General features: G+C 42.1%; 2 protein-coding genes across 5 annotated transcripts in view; both read left to right on the top strand.

Moving 5' to 3' along the window:
* PIGA (phosphatidylinositol glycan anchor biosynthesis class A) lies at positions 1 to 12862 on the top strand. 4 transcript variants are annotated; one of them, XM_078064891.1, is made up of 6 exons: positions 1 to 145; positions 2118 to 2193; positions 7166 to 7298; positions 8070 to 8202; positions 8361 to 8567; positions 10285 to 12624. In XM_078064891.1, the coding sequence occupies exons 2-6, from the start codon at positions 2175 to 2177 to the stop codon at positions 10549 to 10551; spliced, it is 759 nt and encodes a 252-aa protein (XP_077921017.1). In that variant the 5' UTR covers positions 1 to 145; positions 2118 to 2174; the 3' UTR covers positions 10552 to 12624. The 4 variants fall into 4 exon arrangements, with proteins under 4 accessions (XP_077921017.1, XP_077921016.1, XP_077921014.1 ...); XM_078064890.1 differs by lacking the exon at positions 10285 to 12624 and adding an exon at positions 12803 to 12862 and having other exon boundaries at positions 3 to 145; positions 2118 to 2892; XM_078064888.1 differs by having other exon boundaries at positions 4 to 145; positions 2118 to 2892.
* A 2331-nt stretch (positions 12863 to 15193) lies between these two features.
* The window catches only part of ASB11 (ankyrin repeat and SOCS box containing 11), a 31298-nt gene continuing 19384 nt past the window's right edge, over positions 15194 to 27107 (top strand). The window contains exons 1-2 of the mRNA XM_078064892.1: positions 15194 to 15374; positions 23637 to 23716. Coding sequence (XP_077921018.1) covers positions 15194 to 15374; positions 23637 to 23716 — 261 coding nt within the window. The remainder of the gene's footprint in view (positions 15375 to 23636; positions 23717 to 27107) is intronic.

The raw sequence follows: 27107 nt of genomic DNA on the forward strand, positions 1-27107 counted from the left end.
TGATGCCAGCGCATCTTTGCGATTGGCCGCCTCGGGGGCGCGGCGCTCGGGCGCGGACGCCTCGGATTGGTGTTTCGGGGTAGCGGGGTGGGACTCTGGCTGCAGCCGCGGGAGGTCCGGACACTGGCGGCCATGGGACTCGCCGGTAAGTGCGCGTCTGACCCTGCGCCGGCACTCTCGGCCGCTTCCGGATGGGACTGGGCTGCACCCGTGGGAGTGTGGCCGGCGATGGAAGGGGCGAACCTGGCGAGGCTTAGAAGCTCGGAAGTCGGGGTCGAGAGCCTCTGGAGTCGAGTGGGGCTGAGGGTGCGCTGGGGCGGCCGCGCTGGAGCCGGTTCCGCCGAGACTGAGGCGGGCACGGTGAAGGGCTCTGGGACCCCCAGCCTCAGACCCCTGCCCACTGTCTGGCCATCTTCCTCCTTTTGGGCCTGGCGAGACCCTGCTTGACTCCAGCGGGGTCGCTGATTGAGCAGGGTCGTCCCTTCCTTGGCCCTGGCGCTCCCCGGTGACCTCTCCGTGAGTGAAGCCGGGGAATTGCCCAGGGTGTGGGTGTGGAAGCACCGTGCTCTTGACCCACGCCCCCGCAGGGTCTCCCTAAAGCTCTTCGGGAGCCTCTGCTGCTGACTGCCCAGGGACTCGTTGGCCATGGTGGGTGTAAATTTACGGCCATCTCGCATTTGCCACTTTAGTGGCTGGGTGGAGACCTTGGGCAAATCGCTCAACTTGTTCGGCTTCTCATTTGTAAAGCAAGGGAGGTATTCCTGGATCTCCAAGCCTCTCGTCGGCTTTAAAATCTAAGATTCTATGGTTGTTCCGTTTGTTCAGCTTTTACGCCATAAAGATGTTAGGTGTGATAACCCGATGGAAGTAGGCTGACTCCTCACAGAACGTTTGCAGGTTAATGACAAAACTTCAGATAATTTCATGTGGTTCTTTACCCTTTTTTTTAATCACTCATATTTTTAAATTGAATACAACCGGAAATTCAGGTTTAGGTGACAAACCACAGTAAGAAAATGTTACTGAAACCACTTAAAAGTACAAAACTGAAGAATCGCAATATTTGGTAATCTTGAATCTTAATTAGTAAATTCAGGTCAACAAACACTTATTGAGTATTTCTGAGAATATATTTAAAATATAGATGATTTTGTTGGCAAGAAGAGATAATTAAGGGTTTACACAGGCTGTTACTTTGCATTTCCTGAGTTTGCAGGTGAAATCAGAAACTCAGACCTTAGGATGGCTTTCCATTGTATAGTTCAGTTTCCGGAAGTGTGGGGATCTCATTTGTCAATCTGAGGAAGATTTTCACTAGCTTTCCAGTACACGCTTTAGCTTTAAAAGTAAGAATCTGTGATAGTACTGAGTACTGAGTGGGCATTTTGTGCTGATGAGGATCTAGAGGACCCTGAGATCAATATTTCCTACGTTAGATGTAGAAAATGGCCCCAGATCCACTCCATCTCGAATTGAGCCTTTATCTTTAGACTTCAAACCAAAGAGAGGGACACTTTTGGAAGAAAGGCCTACTTAACTGAAAGAAAGGTTAAGAAAATGAAAGCAGTTTATCGCCATCCTTGAATAAGGAAGAGGAAAACGTAGATGGGTGTCAGCAGCATGTGCTGTAGGTGATACTTGAAAAAGCTACTGTCAAAAAGACACTTCTAGCTCCAGGTATATTTTAGTATAAGCCACACAGTGAATAGCAAAATTGTATGAGATTCGTTGCATCAGTGGCTAAGCTCTAGAGCAGGGTTGGCAAACTTTTTCTGGAAAGAACCATATATTTAATTATTGGAATGAACTGGTTTGTTAGCATAGCACATTCTTTTGTACTGTGATGTAACAAACTAGTTTTTAAAAATTATGTGTAGCAGTATTTTTAAAGCAAAATTAAAATGTAAGGGCATTGTGGAATCTAGTTTTGTTGTATAGCACAGAGTAAATACTAAGCAAGTAAATGTCAGGTGAGTAATTTCATTATATGCTTGTGTTTTATTTCTCGGGGGAAGCTAGCAAATTTACATTAGCATAAAACAGTGTTTATATCTGGATTTGGAAAAGGTAATGTATTTTGTCTCTGAGCTGAGATCTTGTTTTACTCTCTCTTTCAGGTACTAGACGACACATAACCAAGTTGCACTGAGGACAGATGCCTAAACCATCTCAGCATGGCCTATAGAGGAGGAGGTGGGCATGGCCAGCCTCCCTCAGCTGTGCGCTCCCGTGTTAGCCCTGGAAGTCTGTCAACATGTAGGACCCGCACCCATAACATATGCATGGTGTCGGACTTTTTCTACCCTAACATGGGAGGCGTGGAAAGCCACATTTACCAGCTCTCTCAGTGCCTGATTGAAAGAGGGCACAAAGTGATCATTGTCACCCATGCTTATGGAAATCGGAAAGGCATCCGTTACCTCACTAATGGCCTCAAAGTCTATTACTTGCCTCTGAAAGTCATGTACAACCAATCTACAGCCACGACCCTCTTTCATAGTCTGCCGTTGCTCAGGTGCATATTTGTTCGGGAGAGAGTCACAATAATCCATTCACATAGTTCTTTTTCTGCCATGGCCCATGATGCCCTCTTCCACGCCAAGACAATGGGGCTCCAGACAGTCTTCACGGACCATTCCCTTTTCGGATTTGCTGATGTCAGCTCGGTGCTCACAAACAAGCTTCTAACTGTGTCTCTTTGTGACACAAACCACATAATTTGTGTCTCTTATACTAGTAAGGAAAACACTGTGCTAAGAGCAGCACTGAATCCTGAAATAGTGTCCGTCATTCCTAATGCTGTAGATCCTACTGACTTCACTCCAGACCCATTTAGAAGGCATGATAGTATAATAACTATTGTTGTTGTCAGCAGACTTGTTTACAGAAAAGGTAATGAAATGATAGCTACAATTGCACTGCACAGACTTTTTTTTTTCTTGTAGAAAGCTGTTGAATACTTGAATGTAATGATTGTTTGGCTTTTCGTTTTGTTCTATGGTTTTATAACTACTTCTGCATTAAATATAGCAAAGAAAGGTCTAATATTGTCTTATACATCCAAAAAGAAATTTTTGGAATGGTGGTGAATGCTTCCCGCCCCCCCCACCTTTGATGCTTTAATAGTTACTTAAAAATAAAAACCGTAATCTGATGTTGTTTAATAGGTCAGGTCTTTTTAAAGTTAAAACAGCCATGTATGTGTGGTAAGAAGTAAAAGGCTGAGCCCACCATGTAGCCCTTTCTGATGGCAAAAGTCATGTCTTTCATTGCAGGTATTTTAAAAACTCAGAAAAAGCACAGGGGTGAAAACTAAAATCAGCTGTAACTGTACTATTCAGGGATGACCCTTAGGAATATTTTGATTTACAATTCTCCTGTGTTTTATGCATATCCTCAAAATCAATGAGCTTGTCCCACGCGTGGCTGTTTTGCGGCTTGCCTATTTCATTTAGTCACAGATTGAGACATTAAGAACATGTAGGCAAGTAAGTAGTGAAGGCAGGGGGATTAGACAGCCTGGAGTCTGATCCTGGCTGCATCCCGTTGTGTGATTGAGGACAAGCTACTTAACGTCTCTGAGTCTCAGTTTTTTCCTTTGTATGATTTGGGCAACAAGGGGAATCTTGTAAGGGTTCGGTGATGGTTCCTCTGAAGTACTTAGGCCAGTTGGTATTTGATAAGTGTCTGCCGTTACCAAGGAGGATTTTTTTTTTTTAGTGCCTCCGCAGCACTTACTGGACACCGCAGTAGCATTCGTAGAGCCTTGGGTACTAGAAGCTTGGAACAGTCTGGTTATTCAAAACCTAACTGGTCTTCTGGATGGTATTTGAAAACCTGTCCAGTAATCAAAATTGTCACTTCAAGTAGGGAATTATTAAAAAAATAACATGTACCCTTCCTTAAATACTTGAATTTGACTCAAAATGTTATTAACGTGCACGGAGTTGCCAACAGTCTGATGTTGGCTTGCAGGCGTAAGACTACTGGTCTACCACTTGGAGCTGCGTCAACTTTCTGGCACAATTTCCTTCAAAAAGCATAATTTATAGTTGCCAATTTGGTTTTTTTTTTTTTAAGCAGGGTGAGAACGTAATGGTATATGAAATAATGTACTTCTATTTTATACAGTGGTTTAAGATACCCCCTAATCTGACTAGAGCTTTTTTCCGTAACTTGGCTTTGTTGGATTTTTCGAACCATTCAGCTTAGTTTCATAGAAACTTATTCTGTCAGTTTATGTGCTGTTTAACTAAATTACCCAGTGCAATAACAAGTGTAACTGGCATCAAACACGTGGACAAATGCAGCTGATTGTTGGTAAGCACGAAGCTCAGCGGTGGGATCAGCAGCGTCCCGGTGTGCTAGGGACCGGCCTGAAATCCACGCATGGGCCTTGGTCAGTAGGCTTTATATTTGGAACAGAGCCTTGGTTGATCCAGCAATCCACTTAAGCAGAGGTTGGTGGGAAAACTGCTGAACTGCATTTTCTGGGGTGAAGGCATGCCCTCGTGATGTGTTTTCATTCCTGAATCAAGAAGATGTGAATGGACCAGCATTCTCTGTTTGAATCCCTCTTGGGATATTGGTGATGTGTTTGTTGTAACTTAGAAAATGTGCCTAGTTTGTCTTTTAATCACACAGTATACCTTCGTGAGATAGCTAGCCGAGCAAGCGTATGATGCACGCATGGTCGAGGATCAGAGCAAAATGAATGATTTGTACAAAGATTAAACCTGTTACCTTTACTTCACTAGTGATGGTATTTTAACCAGCTGAGCTAACCACCAGCCACAGAGTGAAGGTATGGCCTGTCATGTTCTCAAATGCAGTACTTTGACAAGTACTGAACCCTCTCCATATGCCAGGCACCGTGTAAAAAGTAACATTCTCAGAAGGAACGGCCACATCCGTAGCCCAAAAGTGAGTAGCTGTATTTATGGTCCGTTACTTATTAATTAATTTCCTTAGGAGGTGTTCCTTTGGACCAGTTCTCAAAGGCCCACTGCCACGTATTGAGAGAGAGGATAAGTCCCAGTTCTTATCCCCCAGGTTTTCTGGCTACCTTCCTCCTCCTCCTCTAGAGCCTGTTTTGCTCTCAGTCAGGGTTTCCCGGTGCTCCTGCGCATGCGCAGGCACAGCCCACTTCCTGCTGTGGTGGTAATGACAACTTCCATTTATATTCTGCAGTTGATAAAGCCTGTGCATGGTACAGTACCTCACTTGACCCAACAACTGTAGGGTAGATGTTATCTGCATGTAACAGACAAAGAAACTGAGTCTCAGAGAGGGTAAGTAACTCGCTCAGGTTACACAGTAAGTATCAGAGATGACAAACATGAGTTCAGCTCTTGAGTTAAGGTCTCCTGTTCCCCTCACCTCTGGCCCAGCCTCTAGGTATATGTAGATTGATTAGATTCTTTGAAATACTGTTAGACTGAGCTTTAAAAGCAGTTTGAATCATGATTTTCCTTTCCTTTGTCCATTATTTTGTGTGACTATGGCAATTGAAAGCCCTTTTGTATGTTCCATTGTGTTAGACTCCTCTTAGAGGCAGGAGAGTATCTTTTATTGTTTGGGAAAACCTTTTATTCTTAGAATAATGTTATAGATCATTGATAATATTAATCACTTCTGTTTCTTGTAAGGTAGTTGTCAGGATTAAATGACATAATGCACTTAAGGGACATAGCCCGATGTAGTAACCACTCAGTAAATGTTAGTTGTTATCAGCAGCTATGATTATTACTCTATATGTGTTGCATTTTTCATTTGAAGAATGGATTCTCAACCTCTGTATTAGAAGGGAGAAGGAAAGGAAAGAAAGAAAATGAAAGAATTAAAGGAAGCTAAATGTTAAAAGTCATTAAGCCACCTTCTGGTTTGTGTAGAAATCCAGTTGATGGATTTCGTAATTGTCTCGAAACAAAGATAGCTAAGATTTTAATGAGAAACCTTCACAATTCAGAAAAGCTGCATGTGAATTTATGTTTGCTAATGCAATCATATTTTGAAAATACTGGCCGAGTTTACTTAAATCCTTACTTTGAATTATTTAATAAAAATGACCCCGCATAAATGATTTCCCCCACCATCTTTTTTTATAATTCATCTGCCTGTACTTGGGAAGATTGATAGAAAAAGTGCAATTCTTATGTATGTGCTTGTGTATGTATGCATTTCTTAATAAACTTTAACTGGGTTATTTTACATTTACTTTTACTTTTGAATGTGTCCAATTGATAGTTGTTACTGAACTAAATTCCCAAATAGTGTCAACATTGCTGTCACTTTAGATAGCCACTTTCAGACTGGCAGGGCATGGTTTATGTTACTGCTTTCTAACCTGAGGTTGGGTTTACGTGTTATAAGAAAAGTATTTCATTAAAGAAAGGAACCAAGATGCACCCTTCTGTTCTCTGGACTGTAATCTGGCAGTTGAGGGCCTGCCACCTTCATTTACTCTCCTTCAAGGGAAGTGGGCTATGTACGGCAGGTTTGGACGGACTGCTCTTAAATTTGGCTGATACTAAAAAAAAAAATTTTTTTTGACTAATACTATGGCGTTCGTTCTTTACAAGATCCTCTGTACAAACTGCCTTCTCAACAAAGTGGAGGCTGCAGCTACACTTTGTTGCTTAGCCCCTTCCTGTGGTGGGAAGTGGAACACATGTAGAAATTTTGTAGCTGAAAGAGACCTTGGACTTCAGATACATCCGGTCTCTTCATCTTCTATATCAGAAAACTTTCCCACAATCAAAGAACTTGCTCATAAAATGGCTGGGACAAGACCTAGATCTCCAGTCAGCTGTTAGGCTCTGTAGAAAACTTAAATGTTAGCTACGTCAAATACCTTTTTTAGAAGTAGGTAATGTGTAGACACAAGTGAATAACTTAAAGAATATTACGTTAGAATGAAACAGAATAGTCCGGGTATTGGGTAACAATGGATGTCAGTGTATGTATCTTTAAGAATTGCAACTCTTAGGATACCACTGGTAGTTTGGACACTCCACCTTCCCAGGAAAGGTTTGAGTTAGTTTCTCTACTTAAGGAGGGCATAGCTAATACTTTTCAAAGTGAGTGGTTTCTCAGTTCTGATGAGTTTTTTTTTTAAGTTTAAATGTTACAATTTCCAACATTCAACTTTATTTTATATTTTCAGGGACTGATTTGCTTAGTGGTATAATACCTGAACTCTGTCAGAAATATCCAGATTTAAATTTCATAATTGGAGGAGAGGGACCTAAGAGAATCATTTTGGAAGAAGTACGAGAAAGGTACCAGCTCCATGACAGGTATTGATGGATTCTGTATTGTCTTGGGTGAGAAAATATATTACTTAAATTCAGTTTTGGTTACATGTGTCTGTTAAGTGGGCTGCTTCTCCTACGTGCACTTGATGAAAAAATGTAACACGAGACCTATTTTAAAAAAGTGTGTATAAAATGGGAAACCTTAATTTTAACAAATCACAATTTAATTTTTTTTGTTAGTCCAATATTATTTGACTTTTAGGGGCAATGGTTGGAAGTACCCTGGAAGGCACGTGCACGTGCACACGCTCACACACACACACAAAACAACCACTTTGGAAATGTTTGTAGATTTTCAAGCCTTGCTGAGTTGTGATTTATATAGCATGGCCCAAATCATGTAAATTGTCCTGCACACACAGATTCAAATACTTCTCTTTCTCAGTAACTTAGAAAGGTGTTTGCTGTGAAGCGTCAATTTAAAAGGGGCCTTTTTCTGTTTAGAAATGACTCTTTAATAATTACTCACCAAAGTATATTAATATCTTCACTAAATGCCAACTAATTTTGGAGAAGATGAAATTTGTATGCGTGACAAAAGTTAGAAATATGTTAGCTGCGTGAGTTTTAACCAAATAGCTTTAAAAGACTCTTTTAGATCAGAATTTGGGGATATTAATCTTTTGCGGTGGAAAACATCAGAACCAGCAGTAATCTAAGTATAACGTGAATAGCACACTTGGCTTCTAAATGATATTTATTTTCTAGCATGATTTTCACTCCCTTCTTTTCTTCTTTCATTTCAAAAATCAGAGTGCGTCTCTTGGGAGCCTTAGAACACAAGGATGTTAGAAATGTCTTAGTTCAAGGACATATTTTTCTCAATACTTCCCTTACCGAAGCATTCTGCATGGCGATTGTGGAAGCAGCCAGTTGTGGTTTACAGGTAAAAAGCTTTGAGGGCTTACATGTTGGGGTTCCTGTACTTGTTATTCTGAAAAATAAGCAGATGCATTCTGTAGTGACTTTTAATTTAAGTTAGTTTTGCTGATTTTCCTGAGATATGAACTATGGTGTATTGTATATTCTTTTTCTCTTTTTAAGGTTGTAAGTACCAGGGTTGGTGGAATTCCTGAAGTACTTCCAGAAAATCTTATCATTCTCTGTGAGCCTTCCGTCAAGTCCTTGTGTGAGGGTTTGGAAAAAGCGATTTCCCAGCTGAAGTCAGGAGCATTGCCGGCTCCCGAAAATATCCATAACGTAGTAAAGACTTTCTACACCTGGAGGAATGTTGCGGAAAGAACTGAAAAAGTATGTCATGTGCTAAGCAAAGGGTATTTGAAGATTGTGTCTAAATTCTTGGCGTTTCACGTACACGTTTGCTTTTTCTTGTATAGGTTTACCCTTTCTGTTGCTTAAGTATATGAAGTCTCTTCAGATGAAAAGAAATGCACTGTGTACTACTTTTGGTGTATGCTAGGCTGAGTTTCTAGTCAACTCATTGCATTTGACATCTGAAAATAGCAGTAATGCCATCTAGACCTTTCATTAAAGTGGCCATAGAGGAAGTTACCGAATTTTCTAGAAGTCACAACCATTAAAGGCCAAACTGATACTAAAATCTACTCTTAGATGTTTTCTTGAGGCTGTTTCTGATTCTAAAGCATGTCGGTCTATTAGAAAATACATGGTTTTGCTTAGTCCGATGGCGGCAACTTTAACACTTGCAAACGTTTAATTCAGGCTCCTTCCCAAAACTCTTGCGTCACCTTGGCTAAGTACCTTGATTATCTATGGGAAGAGGATTTTTGCATCTCTGGGCTGACTGAGAACATAGTAAGTTAGGATTCAGAATGCACGTGACAGATATTGGAGATACCACAAATAAAAAGCGGCGATAGAGAATTTGTAGTTGCTCTCTTAATTCTACCTGTTCTGCACAGGCCGTTTCGATCCTTTTCAACTCCTCCTCCGTAGTTTAACTGTGCTTATTTAGAAAATTGATGAAGAAATTAAATTGGAGTTCACGCTGGAAACATACTTTGTCAACTGTTCTAATTCACCAGTCTCAGCATAATTCGGACTGAAATGTATCCCAGATGTTTTGAGGGTAGAAGAGCTAGCTGGAAACAGCCGTACCTTTCCAGAGGCTGCTGGCCTGTAGAGCTCGCCCTGCACGTCCCAGCCTTCCTGAGTTCCAAAGGAGATGGCTCACAGGTCCACTGTGTGACAGTGACCACAAGTCATGCTCGAATGCCATCGAAACAGATAAATGCTGGCCTCGTTTATGTGTTGGAACTAAGTGTGTTTACGGATCTTTGTTTTTAAAATATTTCTGAATTTTGTGCTTAGCAGCGCTTCCAAACAGCAAGCCACCTACTACCGGTTCTCAGTGGTAAACGTTGTCTTGTTTGCCCTATGCCATCTACTAAAATTTCCCCCATCTTTTTCCCCTTCCTTTTATTTGGAGTCCACGAAATGGTTCTGTATAGTCTCACCATCCGTGCTCAGCAACACGGCCTCCCGTGGCTGTGGAAAGAAGAGCCTCTCTGTACTCAGCAGCGCACTAGATTAGAGCTCTCTGATGGTGGTTGATGTCTGCCAGCTAGCCGTGAGAGCTGCTCAGCCGAATCAAGGAATCTTAGAAGGCCAGTCCTGCTTCAGGAAGTCACTGCTGAATTAACTATGGCCTCGACAGAGGTGACCCGAAAAGCGGTTCCAACTTCTCAGGACTTTGGAATTCTCGTAGTTGGTTAAAATTGATGGTGATCCCCTAGGGGACAGGAGCCCTGGCATATTCGTCTCTGTGTGATGCGGTGTCTAGCCCAGTGTTCTGTCCAGGATCAGCACTCCATACGTGTTGAATCACATGGCAATAATTACTTTAATTTCATTAATCACGTCCTTACTAAAACAACAACAACGAAATGTAAGCGCCTCCTGTTTGCATCTGTAAAGCATCCCTGGTCCGTGCAGGTCGTTGTTTCTTGTGGGTCAGAGTGCTCACTCTCGGCCTCTCTCCCGCCAGGTGTACGACCGCGTGGCAGGAGAAGCTGTGTTACCAATGGACAAACGACTGGACAGACTCATCTCTCACTGTGGCCCAGTAACAGGCTGCATTTTTGCTTTGTTGGCTGTATTCAACTTTCTATTCCTCCTTTTCCTGAGATGGATGACTCCAGATTCTATCATCGATGTCGCAATAGATGCCACAGGGCCCAAGGGCGCCTGGACTCATCAATATCCTTACAGTAAAAAAGGGGGCGAGAATAATGAGATGTCTAAACCCAGGTAGAAGAAAGCCTGGATTGTAAGGTTTTACACATTTGTAATAGTCCTAGTAAGACGATGGAAAATAACCTTGCTTTTTTCTTTTTTTTTTTAAAGTTAATTTAGTAAGTTATGCTACCTCTATATCATTCAATGTTTTATTTTGAGGAAAGATAAACACTTATGCAATTCCTGAGTGTAGAAACTCCTTGCACTTAACTTACTTAAGATTTAGGAGAGAACATTGAAGCCACTCAGGTATGAAATTTTTCAGACTACTGAAATCCCTCTAACAGAGATGTTTTAAAATTATATTTTGGGAGCTTTGGGTGCTGAAGGGCCAAATGTTTTCTGGGCATTTTTGGGCCAATTTTAAATGTTCTACCATCAATTAGACATTCACCAGATGTTTACAGGTTTTCTTTCGGGAAGTACAACAACGATATGAACTCTTTTTGAGTCCTGTTCAGACACATTTTAGTCATTGAAGTCATGTTCTTAGACATTTATTTGGTACGCTCAGTGTTACAGATCGTCAGCAGGTTTCTTGAGCAAGATAGTCCATCAGTTATTGGCATGTTTTAAGCATCTCCTACTGTGTGTAGAACATTGAAGTAGACACTTCGTGCTGTTGAGGACCAGGGGCACATTCAGATGCTCTTTGTTTATCGCTCAGATGGCTCACTTCATTGTAGTCACAGTTGACGGAATGGTTAACTATCTAACATGCCAAAAATGCTCAGGCTTTCAATGCCAGGAAAAATGGTCGGCAGACTCCGATTACTTCTTCGATCTTGTCGTATGCGTTCTCCTAGGTAGAGCCTTCATCTTAATTTGTGTGTGTGAAAAAGCTTCTTGCTTCTGGAATGCTAGGGACCAATACCACTGTTGACGACAGTGCAGAGAAACCCTCCGCGCCTTCCCCGGCATCACTGAGTCCTCTGTAAATGCCTTCATGTTTTCCGAGCAGAACGTACGAGCTGTGTCATCTCCAACTCAGCTGCTCCCCTCCGCTACCTTTGATAGAAGTCACTTCCCTTCACTTGTGGCCTAGGTGCTGTCTGAGAAGTCTTGTCAGTGTGCAGAAGTCTTCACCCCAGTATGTTCTATTTATAGCTAATTGAGTCTGAAAATTATAGGAACACAGTCTCTTTGTGGTTGTCTGTTGTTAACTGTAATCGTTGTTGCCCAGAGCCATGGGTTTTTAAACCCCAAATTATCCACATGGTGTGTCTTATTAACTCCTTGAACTCCTTAGAGTACGTTTTTGTGATAAAGGACTGTGAAATCCAAAGAAAGAGGTGCTTGTGGTGCACTAGGAAGCTGCTGGCAGTATTGGGGTTCTGTACAGGATTGGTTTCCTTTTGTTTTTAACGACAACGCTCATAAAACTTCTTTTTTAAAAAGTATCTTAACATGCCTGTTAACCGGTTGCCACTGATCTGTAAGAAATAACGATTTGTGTTTTGTGCCAAAACACAAATGCGCGAGTGCGATTCTTAAAACCTGGAAGTTAAGGGATCTTTTGTTAGAGAAAAATGGACTGACCCCAACCATTAAATCTTATTGGGATTTTTAATGCACAGAAACTGATTTATGTAAATATGAAATAAACAGTGCCAATATGCACGCTAAAGCAAGAAACTAACCTGTGTTTTTATTTATTCGCTTCAGCAGTTTTTAAGGGCATACTACTATTTGTTCTTACATTTTTGTTTCTCAGCGTATTTTCGAGATGGCCATTCATTTCAGATGGAAATGGGATTTCAACTTGCATGTAAAATATGTAATTTGCAAATCAAAATTATGTCCTTTGTTTTTAACAAAGGGAAGTAAATTTGCTTGTTCTAGTAAATCTTAATTTTCAGGCTTCCTGGATACCTTAATTGTAACTGTCAGTGTTGCACTGGTCAACATGTGGAAACATATTGTTCGAACCCGCTACTTACATTTATTTGAAAGTGAACTTGCAGTGATGAGGAATTTATGAAAAGTATATTGTATTTCTTTTGATATTACAAAAACTAGCACATATGAAACTGGTTTATGAAAACACGCTACATGTCCAAAAATAAAGACCAAAATGACATTTTGACAATTTTCTGAGTTTGTCTTCTTTGATGAAGAGAATATGATTTTACTCGTTTAACAGTGCCCCACTCCCACCCCCTCCGTCTGCTTGCTCTTTCACTGCCATTAGATGTGTTGCTTGGTCTGTTAGTAAAATAGGAACTGTCCTTCAGATGATGAATTACTCTGTCATCTTTTCTTTCTAGAGTACGTTGTCTCTACTCATGGAGTAGCAAGTTGAATTGTGCCTCTGTGTCCTGATCCACACAAGCCCTGTTTTTCCCTGCGCTGGAGTTGTTGCATGAGACAAGTGAATACATCTAGAAGCTATTGTGTGTGCGAACTACATAATTACACTTTCTATGTTGTAAGCTGTTTTAAAAGGAATTTGAATTTTGATTTCATTTACAGAAGCCCAGCTTCTCCCACCCCTTTTGTTGGAAGCAGTGGAAAGCAGTCCTCTACGTTGGTATGTTCTGATTTATCTTACGCCAAAACTCATTTTTGGCAAAGTCAGGGTATCACAGGTCTGTGTTTACTTTTGCACAGGATTTTTAAAGGCCTCTTTCTCCTTCTCCACGTTCCCGAAAGAATATGGTGAGATGTTAAATTGTGTCATCCCGTGGCTGGGCTTTTTTAAGTATGAAATTCTAAAAATTCAAGTTCTGTACAAAATTTAATTTGTATTCACTAGTACTTTGGGGAGTTGATTTTCCTTTGTTCTTTATATTTGGCTATGGCTCAGTGGTTCTTAAGTGGATGTGGTAGGAGGTAGGGGAAGAGGGGGGGGTGGCGATTTTGACCCATAGGGGACACCTGGCAGTGTCTGGAGACATTTCTGGTTGTTAGCCCTGGATGGGAGTGGGGGTGTTGGCATTGAGTGGACAGAGGGCAGAGACGCTGCTGGATAGCCTACAATGCTTTTGGGTAACCGCCTGCCCCCAGCAAAGAATTATCTGGCCCCAAATATCAGTAGTGCTGAGGCTGAGAAACTGTAGTGCCACAGAGGATTTCGTCTGTGAAGGATGCTGTGAATTAACCCCTTACTTCAGTGGCCTTTTGTGCCCATCTCGAATGTAATGCTCAAACGTAGTTAAAGATGGTCTCTCAGAAATAGCATAGACATCCGTTTGAACCTTACAAAAAAGCCGAGCTCCTGATGGCCAACTTTTCTGGTGTATAACACAGAAAGTACAGCCATGTTTTAAATGAAGATTAAGGCCCGAACAAGATGGAATAACGTCCTATAATGTCACTGGGCTGACTTGAGTAAAGGATGGGCTTCTTAGAGGGCAGTGTCCTTGTGTTCACAGATGCTTGTGTTCGCGGATTCTCCTATGTTGGCACTCTCTAGGTAATAAGCTGTAGGTCGGGACTAAGCTGGGTCCAGAAACCCTGTACGTTGATCTCAGTTCTTGGGCTTGGGCACTGCACCGGATCTTCCTGGTTCTGTAATTCACTGAAATGGACGCAGCCTATACTGTGACACAAGGCTGTCTGCTCACACATCAGCCTTTCCCCAGACTATAGGGAGCCAGTTCTCATAGAGGTCGTCATTCTAATTTGCCTGAGTGCTATGAGAAACTCCCATATTTTTTGCATAAAGCATTTAGTAAGTAAGATTTCTTTAGTCTACTCTTGCAATGTTTTTTTTTTTTTTGGCTTGCCTTTTTCAATAGTTTGTAGAGATTTTTGAAAATCTAATATAGCCAAGAATGAAAGAGGAGACCTGGATTTTCCTCATCTAATTTTTGTCGGTGAGGGAAATGAACAAGAAGTTGATTTCCCTTGTATTGTCCCGCCGACACACGTTGAAGAGTTAGGGTTGGAAGAGAACTGTCCAACGAGGGAAGGTACTGATACATAGAATCTTTGGGTAATTCACCCAGAATGGAGGGCATCTTCTTCATCCATTTTGCTGTAACTCTTAACACGGTCAAGGAGAGCACCCATATTCCAGTCCGAGGCACCACCTTTACTGACACTTGAAATGGGAAATGCATGATGGGCTTTGCCGGCAGACCTTGTCACGGATGAGACCATGAGAGCAAGTGGTCTAATGCTTTCAATCGGACACATCCACTTGGAGAGGCATCCAAGAGGGGCCCTTTACTAAATACTGCCTTAGAGTAAATGGTCTTGTTCAGATGGTCATATTTTAAATTGGAGCATTATCTCCCCAAAAACCTCAGGAGGAAGAGAAAATGAAATGGTCTGGCGTCAGTTCTTCCCACTTCAGATAACTTGCTCTGTCCCCATGGGATCTGAGAAGTTTGTTTTCTCTCTCCAATAACTGCCTTCCCACATAATGTAGCACAAATTGGGATTTAGGAATGAAAAAGATCCGGCCAGGAATCCTGTGTGTTAAATAGCACTAAGGAATGCAGGTCTAAAAGGAAGTTTCTGGAGTTCATTCCACATTGCTATGAGAGACTGCACACGCAGCCGCCAAATCACAGTTAGCTTAGAATGTACGAGCGAGTTCTCAGTAACAGGAGCACCAAGGGCTAGAAAGTTGAAAATAGATGTCATATGATACCAATTATAACTCAGTGAGATTTTGCAGTACCAGGAACCTATACAGAGTGTAAGCCAAAATGGAAGACAGTCCTGTTTCCTATGGCTTTAAAAACATTTTTATTACAATGTTTGCTACTTTTTTTTTCTTCAAACTTTTAATTAAAGTTTGTTTGGCTCTCCTAACTCACTTCTATATCGTCAAAGGAAATAGAAAAGAAGCGGCTAGGATAGCAGAAGAGATCTATGGTGGAATTTCAGGTAAAAATACACGGATTTGCTCCTAAAACTTAAAAAAAAAAAAAAACCCTCCTAGATAGTTCATATGAATAATATTTCTAGAGGGCAGATTTTATTTATACTTTGGCTTTGTGTGGGTAGTTTTAAAAATTATTATTTAAAGTAGCAAATGATTTTGACTGCACCAATTTGAAGGATTTTCAGCTTTATTTTTTGCAAGTTTGTAGTTCTGTTAGTGGCTCTTATTTAAGAAGTAAATAGGGTAGTGGCTTTCTAAGAGTATTTGCAGAAACCTCATTTCTACTAACCTAAAGAATGACTTACATGGAATTATTTTCTTTAATATTTTTAAGCAAACTTTAACAATGCATTCTAACAAGACTAAGTTTCCTCAGGAAATAGAATGACCAGTAAATCTGATTTAAAGCAGCAAATGTGGCATGCTGTATATATTTTTGTGTTGTCGTTTGCAATTCGAATCCATTAGCTACTCATCACTGTCAGGAGAAACCCTGCACTAAACCCATTTATACACGGCGCTGTGCAAAGCCCTGCCAACAGAGGTTTTTCTAATATGAAATGCCAGCATTTGGGAAAAACATTTTAAAATCTCATGCTCTGTAGGGTTTAGTCTCCAGTTCTCTGAAGAAATGATTCACCTTAATTGGAGTGAATTGCTACAAAAGTAAATGAATCAGATACACTTGTCACTGCTGGGATGGTCACTTGATAGAGGAGTATTTATTTGTAAACAGAGTTCACCATTTCCCTCTGTATTCTTAGTGTTCATAGGGGTTCCAGGATGATGTCATTCCTGATCTAGTATCCATGTCAATTTGCACCCGGGATTCTCTTTCAAAATAGACCTGTGCAATGTGATTCCAATACACTAGATTAAGTTTGAAGACACTAGATGACGGTAGTCTCATCCCCCCCAAAAATAAGACCTCCAAAGGCAAAGCCTCAGAATGCTTCAGTTCACTGGGGGAAATGAGGAGAATCTTGAAGTTTCAGGAAGTGTCAGAAGGCCCGGAATGTGGAAAGAGGTTTCTTTCGGGGATTACATTTGTCACACATTTCAGGGAGGTATGTTGCTTAGACTGTTTTAAAAAAAGTTTCTCTTTCATTTCGAATTAAGTGTGATCTGAAAATCTGTTTTCTAATTTAATATGTAAGTGTGGGCAGGGGCTTTCTAAGAGTTTCAGTAACACAGTGTGGATGTTCTTGTAGATTGATCCTCCTCATGGCTTAAATGAGGTAAAGTCCAACAAAGTCCATACTGGCAGGAGCATGTTAAGAATGTTTTGTCCTGTTGCTCACGTGCATCGTTTCTGTCTTTGTCATCCTGCATTAAGTACACTCTTAAAAGATTTGGTAATAGTCAAAACCCATGTAAACATGGTTTGGATTTAGGTCTGGACCATAATACAGATTTCTTAAATAGAGCTCATTCATTCTTTACCTCAAATGTCCTCATTTGGTCAAGCTCCTAGGATAATATTCATTTAATTTGCAAGTAGCATGGTGTTATAAAGTCAAAAGTGTATTTTTTGATTATCATTAATGAGGCGGGGGAGAATAGTACATGTCAATTTCTCAGTTTAATTTCCTTTCTATGTATACATATATGTGTGTGTGGATGACTGTGTGTGTTTCTGAATACACACACACATCCACACGTATATATAATAGACAGTATATCCAGATGTGGTAAATAAGGCTTCCTATCATAATGTAGGCAGCAGCATGCCAGAAACACTGTTGTTGTTGTTTTTTTCTTTTGACACTGTTAGGAGTCAGATGCTATATACTTAAAGCTAGATGTATTAAAAATAACGAACAAAATTTTGTGCCGGTCTTCAGCTCAAACTGGAAATTCTCTTTGCTGCTCATGGGTCAGACAAATGTCGGTTGGGAAAATATGTGACATTTAATCAGTAAGTTAGCTAATTGACTTAGAATAAGTCTCAGTCCAAGGTTAAATTTCTTGATTCCAATAGCATATTATGTTCCTGTAAACTATCATCAGAGCTGTCAAAAACAAGGGGAGGGTAGTTAAAAACTCAGCCAGGACATAGTTTAGCCTGTCATAGGTCCTGGCACGCTTTCTTTTGGAAGCTATACCTAGCAACATGTCCCTCATTAAATATCATGTAAAATCTTCTGGAATTGTTTTTTATTCTGGACTCTCATATTCTGGAATGCATCATTCAATATGTCTTTGTGGCTTAAACTATTACATTTGTCAATAACTTACCAGACTTGAGGTAAACTACGGCTGGCTGGTTTTTTGATTTTTCGGGCTTCTTTGTGTAATTGGTCAATTATAGATACCTATGTATTTAAGTTTAAAACATTGTCATTGGCCCTTGGTGCTGCATCTCGAGCACCAGATGAATCACTGGATCCCACCATGAGCCCGTAGAGATTTCTGCGGGCATTTTCTCCTGACAGATGTGGTATATGATTTTTCCGCCTTTGCTTAATTTGGCCAGAATTGAAGCTATATTTAGTCCAGGGCTTGGTCATCAAACTTGATAAAAATAAAGTATCTAGCTACAGGTTGATCATCTGTTTTTATGAGCCTTGGGCCAGACGTGGTTCAGGATTCAGGAGTTTTGGGGATACTGGAAAGACTGCACGGCGTGTACAGTGTATTATCTCACAGTACTCCCATAATCAAACATTGTGATAGTTCTATTTCTGTATTATATTTGATATTTTACACTAAGCGGAAATACAAATGAAAAAGAATAAATTGCTTAACCTGAGTCCTCACCATGTTTAGCTGCCAAAGGAGTTTGCATCAAACTTGGGGGAAAGCTTGGTTTTCAAAATGTGGGTGATTTTACAACTGCAGATGAGAGATTGTGGAACTATTGTACTCTTTTTTTTTTTAACTTTATGTTAAGCCAAATCTAAAAGATTAGTTGGAGTCTGAGTGTGTAACACTTAGAATCAGTTGACCTTGTTCTAAATTCAAAAAGGACTCACCTTGATTTGATGGCCACGCCTCTGTGTGACTCAACATCCTGATTCCTTTTTCCTGTCCTTCCCCTTCCACCAGGTTTTTCCTGCTTTTGGTCCATTCTTGCCTAATCCTCTACCTAGCTTTCTACCCTTGTTGAGTTTTGCTGGTTGTCTTCTCAGGCCTTGGCCCAGCCACCCTCTGCAGAGTGACCTCTCACAAGTGCCTGCTGGCTTTCCCAAATTTGGACACCCAGTCCTCGGCAGGGGCTCTGCCCACACCCCCTGTTACCTTTAGCCCACAGCTCTCCTGCTCATGATGGGCTCAAGGGCACCTTCTTTCTAACACCCTACAGAAAGATGTTTGTTGACCATGGTGCATCTCCTGACAAGAACTGCGTGTTCTAGAGAGTATGCATTTTAACTCAGTTTTAGTATAATATTTTAGGTATCCCAGGAAATTATTATAATATGGGTTTTTGCCAATTACCTTTGTTTGACTTAAAATACCATTAATTCTGCTAGGCTCTTGTGTATATTTTGTTTCAAAATTGAGATTCCTTTTGAATTTTTTTATTTGATAGATGCTACAGGAGAAGATATTGGTTCATATGATTTTGGAACTTGAATTAAGAGAACAAAGATTGTTCCATGTGCACCAGAGATTATAACCAGTTAGGTGGTTCTTTAAAAATAATAAACCAGTAATCTTAAATACTTGTTGGACTTAGGAAGGGGAAAGTTGCACAAAAAAATTTTTTTTTAAATAGTCATAATAAGTTTTATCTTGAATACTTGGCACTCAGACAACTGTATTCCTTCGGAACCGATTTTGTTATTGAAATCTGTGGTTTTAGAAGTTGTCATGAAATTGTTATTCAAAGAATCTGAGAACTAGAGATATGAATCATATTCTGAGAAAAAGTCAAAGGGGGGGGGATGAAAAAGTACTTGAACATTTTCCATACACCTCATCAGGAACAAGTAAACATATTTGTCCAGTAAACTATCTTCCTAATGTGCTTGCAGCCCTGTGACACAGGCAGTCGGCCAAGGGACTAAAAATAGGCTGCCTTAGAAGAGAATGGTTGATTCCTACTTAGGCGTTCATTTATTTGGAGAGCTTAGTTGATATTTCCTGAAAGGAATGGAAAAACTCCCTCGTTGCCAGATACCTTTTATCCCTAATTTCTCACAATTAGCTCCAATTTGCAAAACAAGACTGATAAGAGTGAGAGGCTGCGTGTTGGGAATAAGAAGAGGAAAACAGGAGAGCCCACCATGGTGGAGTTGCCGGAAAGGGTTTTGTGTGAAAACTCAAGGTCCTTGGAAGCAAGTGCTGGAAAACAATGTGACTGGAAAGGTGACTTCCCTTGAGAGTGGTTTTGTTTCCAGCTGGGAAGCAAAAATGAGTTCTACATTGAAGGTGATACGAATGGATTCATTTCATGCTATGTATGAGGAGATGGCGGATAGAGCTAAGCATCCTGGGCCAATAAATCGGCCTTGAAGTTAGGCGGGATTTAAAACTGGTAGTTCTTAACGCCAGAGCAGGGGGTGTTCTAAGTCACAAAACCTTGGAATTTGGTACTATTTCTGCCACTTGCTGCAAGTGAGATCTCTTCATGTGGGACAAATGGGTTGGCATGCATTTTGGGGGTGCTCCCTCTCTGGAAGGCCAAGGGTGGGGGCTCCAGGAGAAATACCAGTTGAGATCAGGGGCCCCTGACAGGAAGGGAGCTTGGTATTTCCCTCTCAAGGTGGAAGTCCGCTCAGGCAACTTGCTGAGCTGCCCCCCGGGCCGAGCTGCCCCCCCCCCCCGGGCCTCTCCTATAGGAAAAGAGAAGCGGAGAGCAGTCCTGTGGTGAGGGACAAGCCAGGGACAGCTCACCATTCCTGCTTTCATGGTGGAATGGAAGATGGCCCCACAGGCTTCCCATGACGTCAGAGGCAGGGGTGTCAGAGGGTCCTGCATTGACAGGGGCACCAGGAGAGGTGGCTCAAGTGGACTGACCCATAGACTAGTCGTTTCAAAATCTCTTTATTGAAGTACTTTGTAAATACAGACAAGGGCACAAATTCTAAGTGAACATCTGCATGGATTTTCACAAGGTGAACGTGATCAGGTGTCGGCTCCCAGGAGCCAGAAACTGCATATTATCAGCACGGCCCCTACTCTTTCCTCTTCCAGTCAACCCCCGCCCCTCCTTGGGGTCCTTCTGACTCCTAACACCCCAGGTGAGTTGGGCCCCCTTTCGTACATTAGAGAAAGGGATCACACAGCACATGCTCTTTGGTGTCTGGCTTCCTTCACTCTACGTTTGGAGATCTCTCCATTGTATGTGTGCAGTGGGTCTTATGGGACTGGTGAGTAACAGAAGTTACTAGAAATAGGACAAAGATGTGGTTAAGGTTCCTGCTTCTCAGAAGGAAAGGGGACGCCACAGCCCACCTGGAGGTAAGTTTTAAAAATAATAAAGCCATTTCATGTTAGTATTCTAATTTCATAATAGCAAGTTACCATGTAAACCTTGTTTTTATTTTTGAATCAAACACTTAGATAATATACCTTCAGGTGACTCGGGTTGACTGGCTTTTCTTGGAACAAAAGAATAACCGAGCTGTGGCTGTGGGTTTGCTTCTTACATTGGTCAGAGGCCTGAGTTGCCATCCGTGGGTGGAGACTGTCCTTCCAGCCCCAGTGCCTGTGTCCATTGCCAAGAGCGATGAGGCAAGAGGGCGACGCGTCTGACACACAGTTCATGTTGAATGAGGGGGAGATGTATTAGAAGAAAACCAGGGCTGACTAACTGAGGATTATATGCATTCATTATCTCATTATTCTCAGCTTATGCAAATTATAAATGTCAAAAGAGATTTAAAAATACTCCATTCATCAGCTTTTCACTGACTCAGGAACAAGTGGAGATACGAGCACAAGATTTTTTCCCTGTTAACATTTTTATCTGTTTTTCTTATAAAAGCATCACACATTCGTATCAGGAATATGAAAACCCAGTGATTATATGTGTATACAGATAAACTTATATATAAATTAGTTCCAGTTTATATATGTGTGTGTATCACACTTTTTAATTTTGGAACTAATTTCAAAGTGACAGAAAAGTTACAAGAGTGGTACAAAGAATTCCCACTTCTCTTTGCCCAGAGACCTGCATTCCTATTTAGCCAACTATCCTAGTAATGTCCTTGAGAGCGAAAGGATCCCATGTGGGCCTTTAGATGTTGTGTCTCATCAGCCTTCTGCCATCTGCAATGGTTCCTCAGTCCCTCCTTGAACTGGTTACAGGCCACTTACTTTGCAGAATGTCCCTCGGTGAGTTGGTTCACAGTGTCCTTGGGGTTCGATTTGGGTTATGCATCTCGAGCAGGAATATTACACAAGCTATGGTGTGTTTTTATCGTTGCATTCCCTCCGACAGCACGTGATGTCACCCATCGCCCATGACACACTGTGCCAATCTGTCCCATCACTTCTGATGCTAACTTTGATGCCCTGGGTAAGGTGGTGTCTACAATTTTGTTCCACCATAAAATGGCCCGTGTTTCCTTTATAACTAGTAATTATTTTGTGAGGAGATAACTCGAGTCAGATTCGACAATTTCTTCTACATTTCCAAGTTGGTGTTCTACTATGAGGAAGAGCTTCCTCCTTGCTATGTATATGTTAATTTATATCAGTGAGGACTTAGAGATTCCTATTTCATTTGATAGAGTATAATCTCCTACTACCATTTTTTATTTCGATGCTCAAGTCATCCCATGTTTGACCAGTGGAAGCCCCTGCAAGCCAGCTTCCATGTCTTTTTGACATGTCCCATCATTCATTGTGTTTCCGGCAAGGTGTTCGAGGCCCATCTTATATTTTTCCCGGCCTGGCGCCGGAATCAGCCATTTCTCCAAAACCTTGTTAAAGTAATATAAATATGAATAGAAACATAAATAGATACATGTTGAAAATCACCTTTTCGTACCAGCTACTCCAATTTCAATCCAACCCCATAGAGTTCATTCTAGCCTTGCATCTTTTCACGACCCCAAGGGTAAGAGAAGATAAAAATTGAATTGCAATATAGGAAGAGCGCCTACTGAAATGTTTATGGCCCTTGTTCTCATCTGTTGGAGAAGTTCACTCTGTCCTTGTGGCCTCAAGCTATTTCACACTCACATAATCCCATCTTTGGCGGGGTTGTGTTTGCCAAGGTCACAGGTATAGAAAAACCCGAATTCTTGGCACCATCAGGATCCCCTAGAAAAGGTTGATAAGATGGACCCTTTGTGTGAAATCCAAATTGTGTTACATGCTATTCGGTGAACGAAGAGCACAATTATGTTTGAAATTTTACAAACTGGAACAGGTGTTCATCCCAAACAAATGATCGCCCTTTGGCATGTTTAAAGAGGCTTACTTCTCAAATGCCCCTTGAAGCTGGTTAGTCTTGTTTACTAACAAGCGATTACAGGGAAAAAAAAAAAATACTCACCCTACCATGGGTACTTATTAATCATAAGTTCCTTGAATACCTAACATTATGGATGTGTTTTATTGGCCTACTTTGAGACCAAAGCACTTGCTAAATACCAAATTACTAGACCCCCCATTTTACAGATCACGAAATTGAGGTCAAAATTAATTTTAGTAACTTGCCCCTCTCGGCAGAAAGGGGTTGAGGTCGGACTTGACCCCAGGCAGTGTGGCCCCACGGGCTCCGCACTTAGCTGTCACGTTCAACTGCCCACAGGAAATTGTGGAAGATTGTGTCATCTGAAAAACCACACCTATTCTGCATCGTGGTAATAGATATGCCTCATGACCAAAATGAAACCGAGACAATTACCTAGGGCATTGAGAACCAACCCATTTCCCCTGATCCTCCAGCCTCCTTCGTGGGGTCCAGGCTGTTGAATTTTCAGGGTAGAGGTGAGGGTGGGAGGCAGGGGCAGGATGAAAGCAGGGAGGCTCTGTGACCAGCTTTGCCCTTCACTTTGCCTTGTTTAGAGCTGTCAGATCCAGGCCCGGGGCAATATGTATTCGAACTAAATCTATTGCTTGTTAAAACTGCCCCCAAAGAGTGAGAGAGATGGTCTGTGCTCCCTCTGCACACACCACTAGACCCGTGAGCTGTACACTCAAGTGGCTTGTCACCCTGAAAGTGGCTGATAATGAGAAAGCCCGATGTGTGGTACGAGCTGCCCTTGTCTCCCCCAAACCCCCTCCCACGGTGGGTGGGCAGTGGGACTGAACAGCCGGAAGAAGACTCCAGACCTTGACTCTGAGCTTGATTTGTGTTTCAGATTGCTGGGCTGACCGATCCCCACTTCATGAAGCTGCGGCCCAGGGGCGCTTACTGGCCCTGAAAACTTTAATTGCACAGGTAAGTAAACCAAAGACGTGTTCCTTTGTGCTTCCGCTATAATCGGCATCATGCTTTCATAGCTTTGGCTGTGGCGGAAGTCTTGCTCACCCCATCTGGGGGCCCGCACAGCCAGTCTAGGTGTACATATCCTCATTTTTTTTTTTTTTTTGCCCAGCACCCTCTCCCCATTCTGGGCCTGCCTTCACCCCAGAGGCAGTTTCCCTGTGACGGGGACAGCAGATGCCTTCACATTTTTCTTGCATTAACTCACCCTATCCTCTCCCGGTGTGCCTGACTAACAACAGCCCTGAAATTGCATTCGTCAGCTATTACCACATAACAAATGACCTCAAAAACACAGTGGCTTAAAACAACAAGCACAGATTCGTTCACTTTCTGTGGGCCAAGGGGCAGCCTGGCTGGGTGGTTGTGGCTCGGAGTCCCTTACAGGCAGCCAAGTACCAGCCAGGGCCGCAGTCACCTCACAGCTTGAGCGGGGAGGATCTGCTTCCAACCTCACTCATGTACTTGTGGGCCAGCTTTAATTCCTCGCACAAGGGCCTCTCCACAGGACTGTGCCATGAAATGGCAGCCAGCTTCCCCCAGAGAGAGTGCGAGAGAGTGCCTAAGAAGCAAGTCTTAGTATAACCTAATCGCCAAAGTGATATCCCATCACTTCTGCCATATTCTATTCATTAGATGGGAGTCAGGGAATCCAGCCCACACTCAAGGGGAGGGGAGTACACAGTGAGCCAAAACCAGGAATCAGGGATCACCAGGAGCCATTTTAGAGGCTCCCTACCGGGATGATACAGTATCTCAAGAGCAAACATTACAATAGGTTGACATGGGTAAATCTTACTCCTTTGGGAAGATTTATTAAAGTCTTAGTTATTAAGGCTACTTTATTTTTATTGATGACTATATCCCTAGCACCTTGAACAATGAATAACGGCTTACTAAATATTTGTCAAATGAGTGAACGAAAGTGTACATGCTCCATTTACTTTGTTTGTTTTAGAGTCTACGTGTGTGTAGAGGAGGTGATTTATTACATCTTTTTTCCACATTCTAGCTACCACTGAACCTGGCTTCCTTATCATTTTGAATTTAAACAGCTGGGCGCACTGTTCTGTGTGTGTGTGTGTGACGCACACACACATATGCACGCACGCACACCTTTTTTTTGGCTTCCTCTTTCACGAGTTGGGTTACTTCTTAAGAAAGTAGAGGCAATGGGGCGCCTGGGTGGCTCAGTCAGTTAAGCGTCTGCCTTCGGCTCAGGTCATGATCCCAGGGTCCTGGGATCGAGCCCCGCATCGGGCTCCCTGCTCAGCGGGAAGCCTGCTTCTCCCTCTCCCACTCCCCCTGCTTGTGTTCCCTCTCTTGCTGTGTCTCTCTCTGTCAAATAAATAAATAAAATCTTAAAAAAAAAAAAGTGGAGGCAAAAGGAAAACAGTACTGCCCAGTAATGATCAAATGGATTTTGTACTTGATTTTTATCACTTGCTTATTTATTTTTAAGCACTTAAAATTTGATTATTTTTGATATGTAATATATTCACATAGTTTGAAAATTAAAGTGATATTAAAAGGTGAAAAGTCTTGCATCCACCTCCTCCCTCTCAGCCCCACACCTCAACACTTCTATTAGTATTTTTTTTAAGTAGGCTCCACACCCAGCATGGAGCTCAATGTGGGGCTTGAACTCACGACCCTAAGATCAAGACCTGAGCTGAAATCAAGAGTCAGACGCTTAGCCGACTGAGCCACCCAGGCGCCCCTTATTAGTATTTTTTTAATAAACTTTTAATTTTGGAATAATTTTAAAGAAGAGTTGCGAAGAGAGTGCAGGCAGTTCCCGCATACATGTCACCCAACTTCCCCTGGTGCTAATATCATACATAAGCATGTACTTCAGTCAAAGCTAAGACATTAACATTGGTACAATAGTGTTAACTAAACTACAGACTATTGGAATTACACCTGTTTTCACACAGAGTCCTTTTTCTCTCCCAGGCTCCGATCCAGGATCCCACATTGCCTTTAGTACTTCATTATTTTTATTTTATTTTATTATTTTTTAAGATTTTATTTATTTATTTGAGAGAGAGAGAGAGTGAGAGAGAGCATGAGAGGGGAGAGGGGCAGAGTGAGAAGCAGGCTTCCTGCTGAGCAGGGAGCCCGATGCGGGGCTCGATTCCAGGACCCTGGGACCATGACCTGAGCCGAAGGCCAGACGCTTAACCAACTGAGTCCCCCAGGTGCCCCTTTTTATTTTTAACTATACTCCATAAGCATGTTGGTTTCTGTAAACCAGTGTGCTTAAATGTGTGAGGAGCGTTCTTCAGAGAGAAGTTCAACTTTTTCACAGTGCATGCCTGCTTCTTCACCCTTACACCCTAGTGAAAAATGTTTTATTCTATTTTATTTTTTACTTTATTTCACATACCGTGGGGTGGAGTAAAGCATTAAACCAGGCATCAGGAGCTCCTGACTCTCAGAGTCATCTGGCTGTCATCGACTGCTGGGGAGCCTTAAGTCTTATTAATAATTTGAACTTTCTACCTCTCCATTTCCTCGTGCACGGTGGAGCCCATTCACTCTAGATGGTCTTTCAGGCCGGTCCAGCATTACACATGCAGAAATGCAGGGATTCTGACAGCTTGCAAGCCAGATGCAAGTTATTTTCTAGTGCACTGCTGCCACCTTGTGGACTAGCCTGCTTTTTCTTATTTTCTTAAAAGGAAATCCTATATAGGCAAAGGACAAGATTTTTCGAATTGTATTAAATACCCAATTTGAAATCTATAGCACAGCTCTCGAGTAATGACGTCATATTAAGGACACGAGAGTGGACAGGACCAAGGAGTCATAGAGAGGCCCTAAGATGAAGGGACCCGCTTGGGCATCAAGGGAGGTCTGGCAGGAGACGGTGGGGGTTTGAGGTTTGGGGTTCAGGGTCACGCACTAGGTTTTGGAAGCTTTCAACCGGCCAGTGAGGAGGCGGGAAATCAGAAGCAGAACTGGGCTGGGAAGGACTGGCAGGGACCTAACTCATTTCCCAGACAGAAAGTGGTCACCATGGGGCGGGATGGGGTGGGGGGAATGGTAAGGGCCAAGTTGTGAAAATCAGGGCATGAGGTCAGAGTTGGCCAACAGCTACGCTGATCTTGTCATCTGTCACATGGACTCTGAGACGAGGAAGGTGGAGGGTGGCAGGAAGAGGAGGGGGACGTGCTGGGACTGGGCTGGGATGAGGGTTGGGACGCAGCGGAGTTGCGGCCCCCAGCAGTGCTGCTACTGTGCTACACGCATCCTAGGAGATCCGTGTGCCTTGACTCTGTACTCTGAAGTCCCGGAGTGGCTGCCATTGCTATCGCTAATGCAGCCTTTAACCCCTTGTCTC

This window comes from Halichoerus grypus, chromosome X (genome assembly GCF_964656455.1).
Source record: "Halichoerus grypus chromosome X, mHalGry1.hap1.1, whole genome shotgun sequence".
NCBI lineage: Eukaryota > Metazoa > Chordata > Mammalia > Carnivora > Phocidae > Halichoerus > Halichoerus grypus.

What these genes read in the sequence shown, in the direction of transcription:
- PIGA (XM_078064888.1), top strand. Translation starts at nt 2,175, where the DNA reads ATGGCCTATAGAGGAGGAGGTGGGCATGGCCAGCCTCCCTCAGCTGTG. An exon ending in AGGTACCAGCTCCATGACAG is followed by an intron (nt 7,299 to 8,069) that starts GTATTGATGGAT and finishes TTCAAAAATCAG; the next exon opens with AGTGCGTCTCTTGGGAGCCT. An exon ending in TTGCGGAAAGAACTGAAAAA is followed by an intron (nt 8,568 to 10,284) that starts GTATGTCATGTG and finishes CTCTCCCGCCAG; the next exon opens with GTGTACGACCGCGTGGCAGG.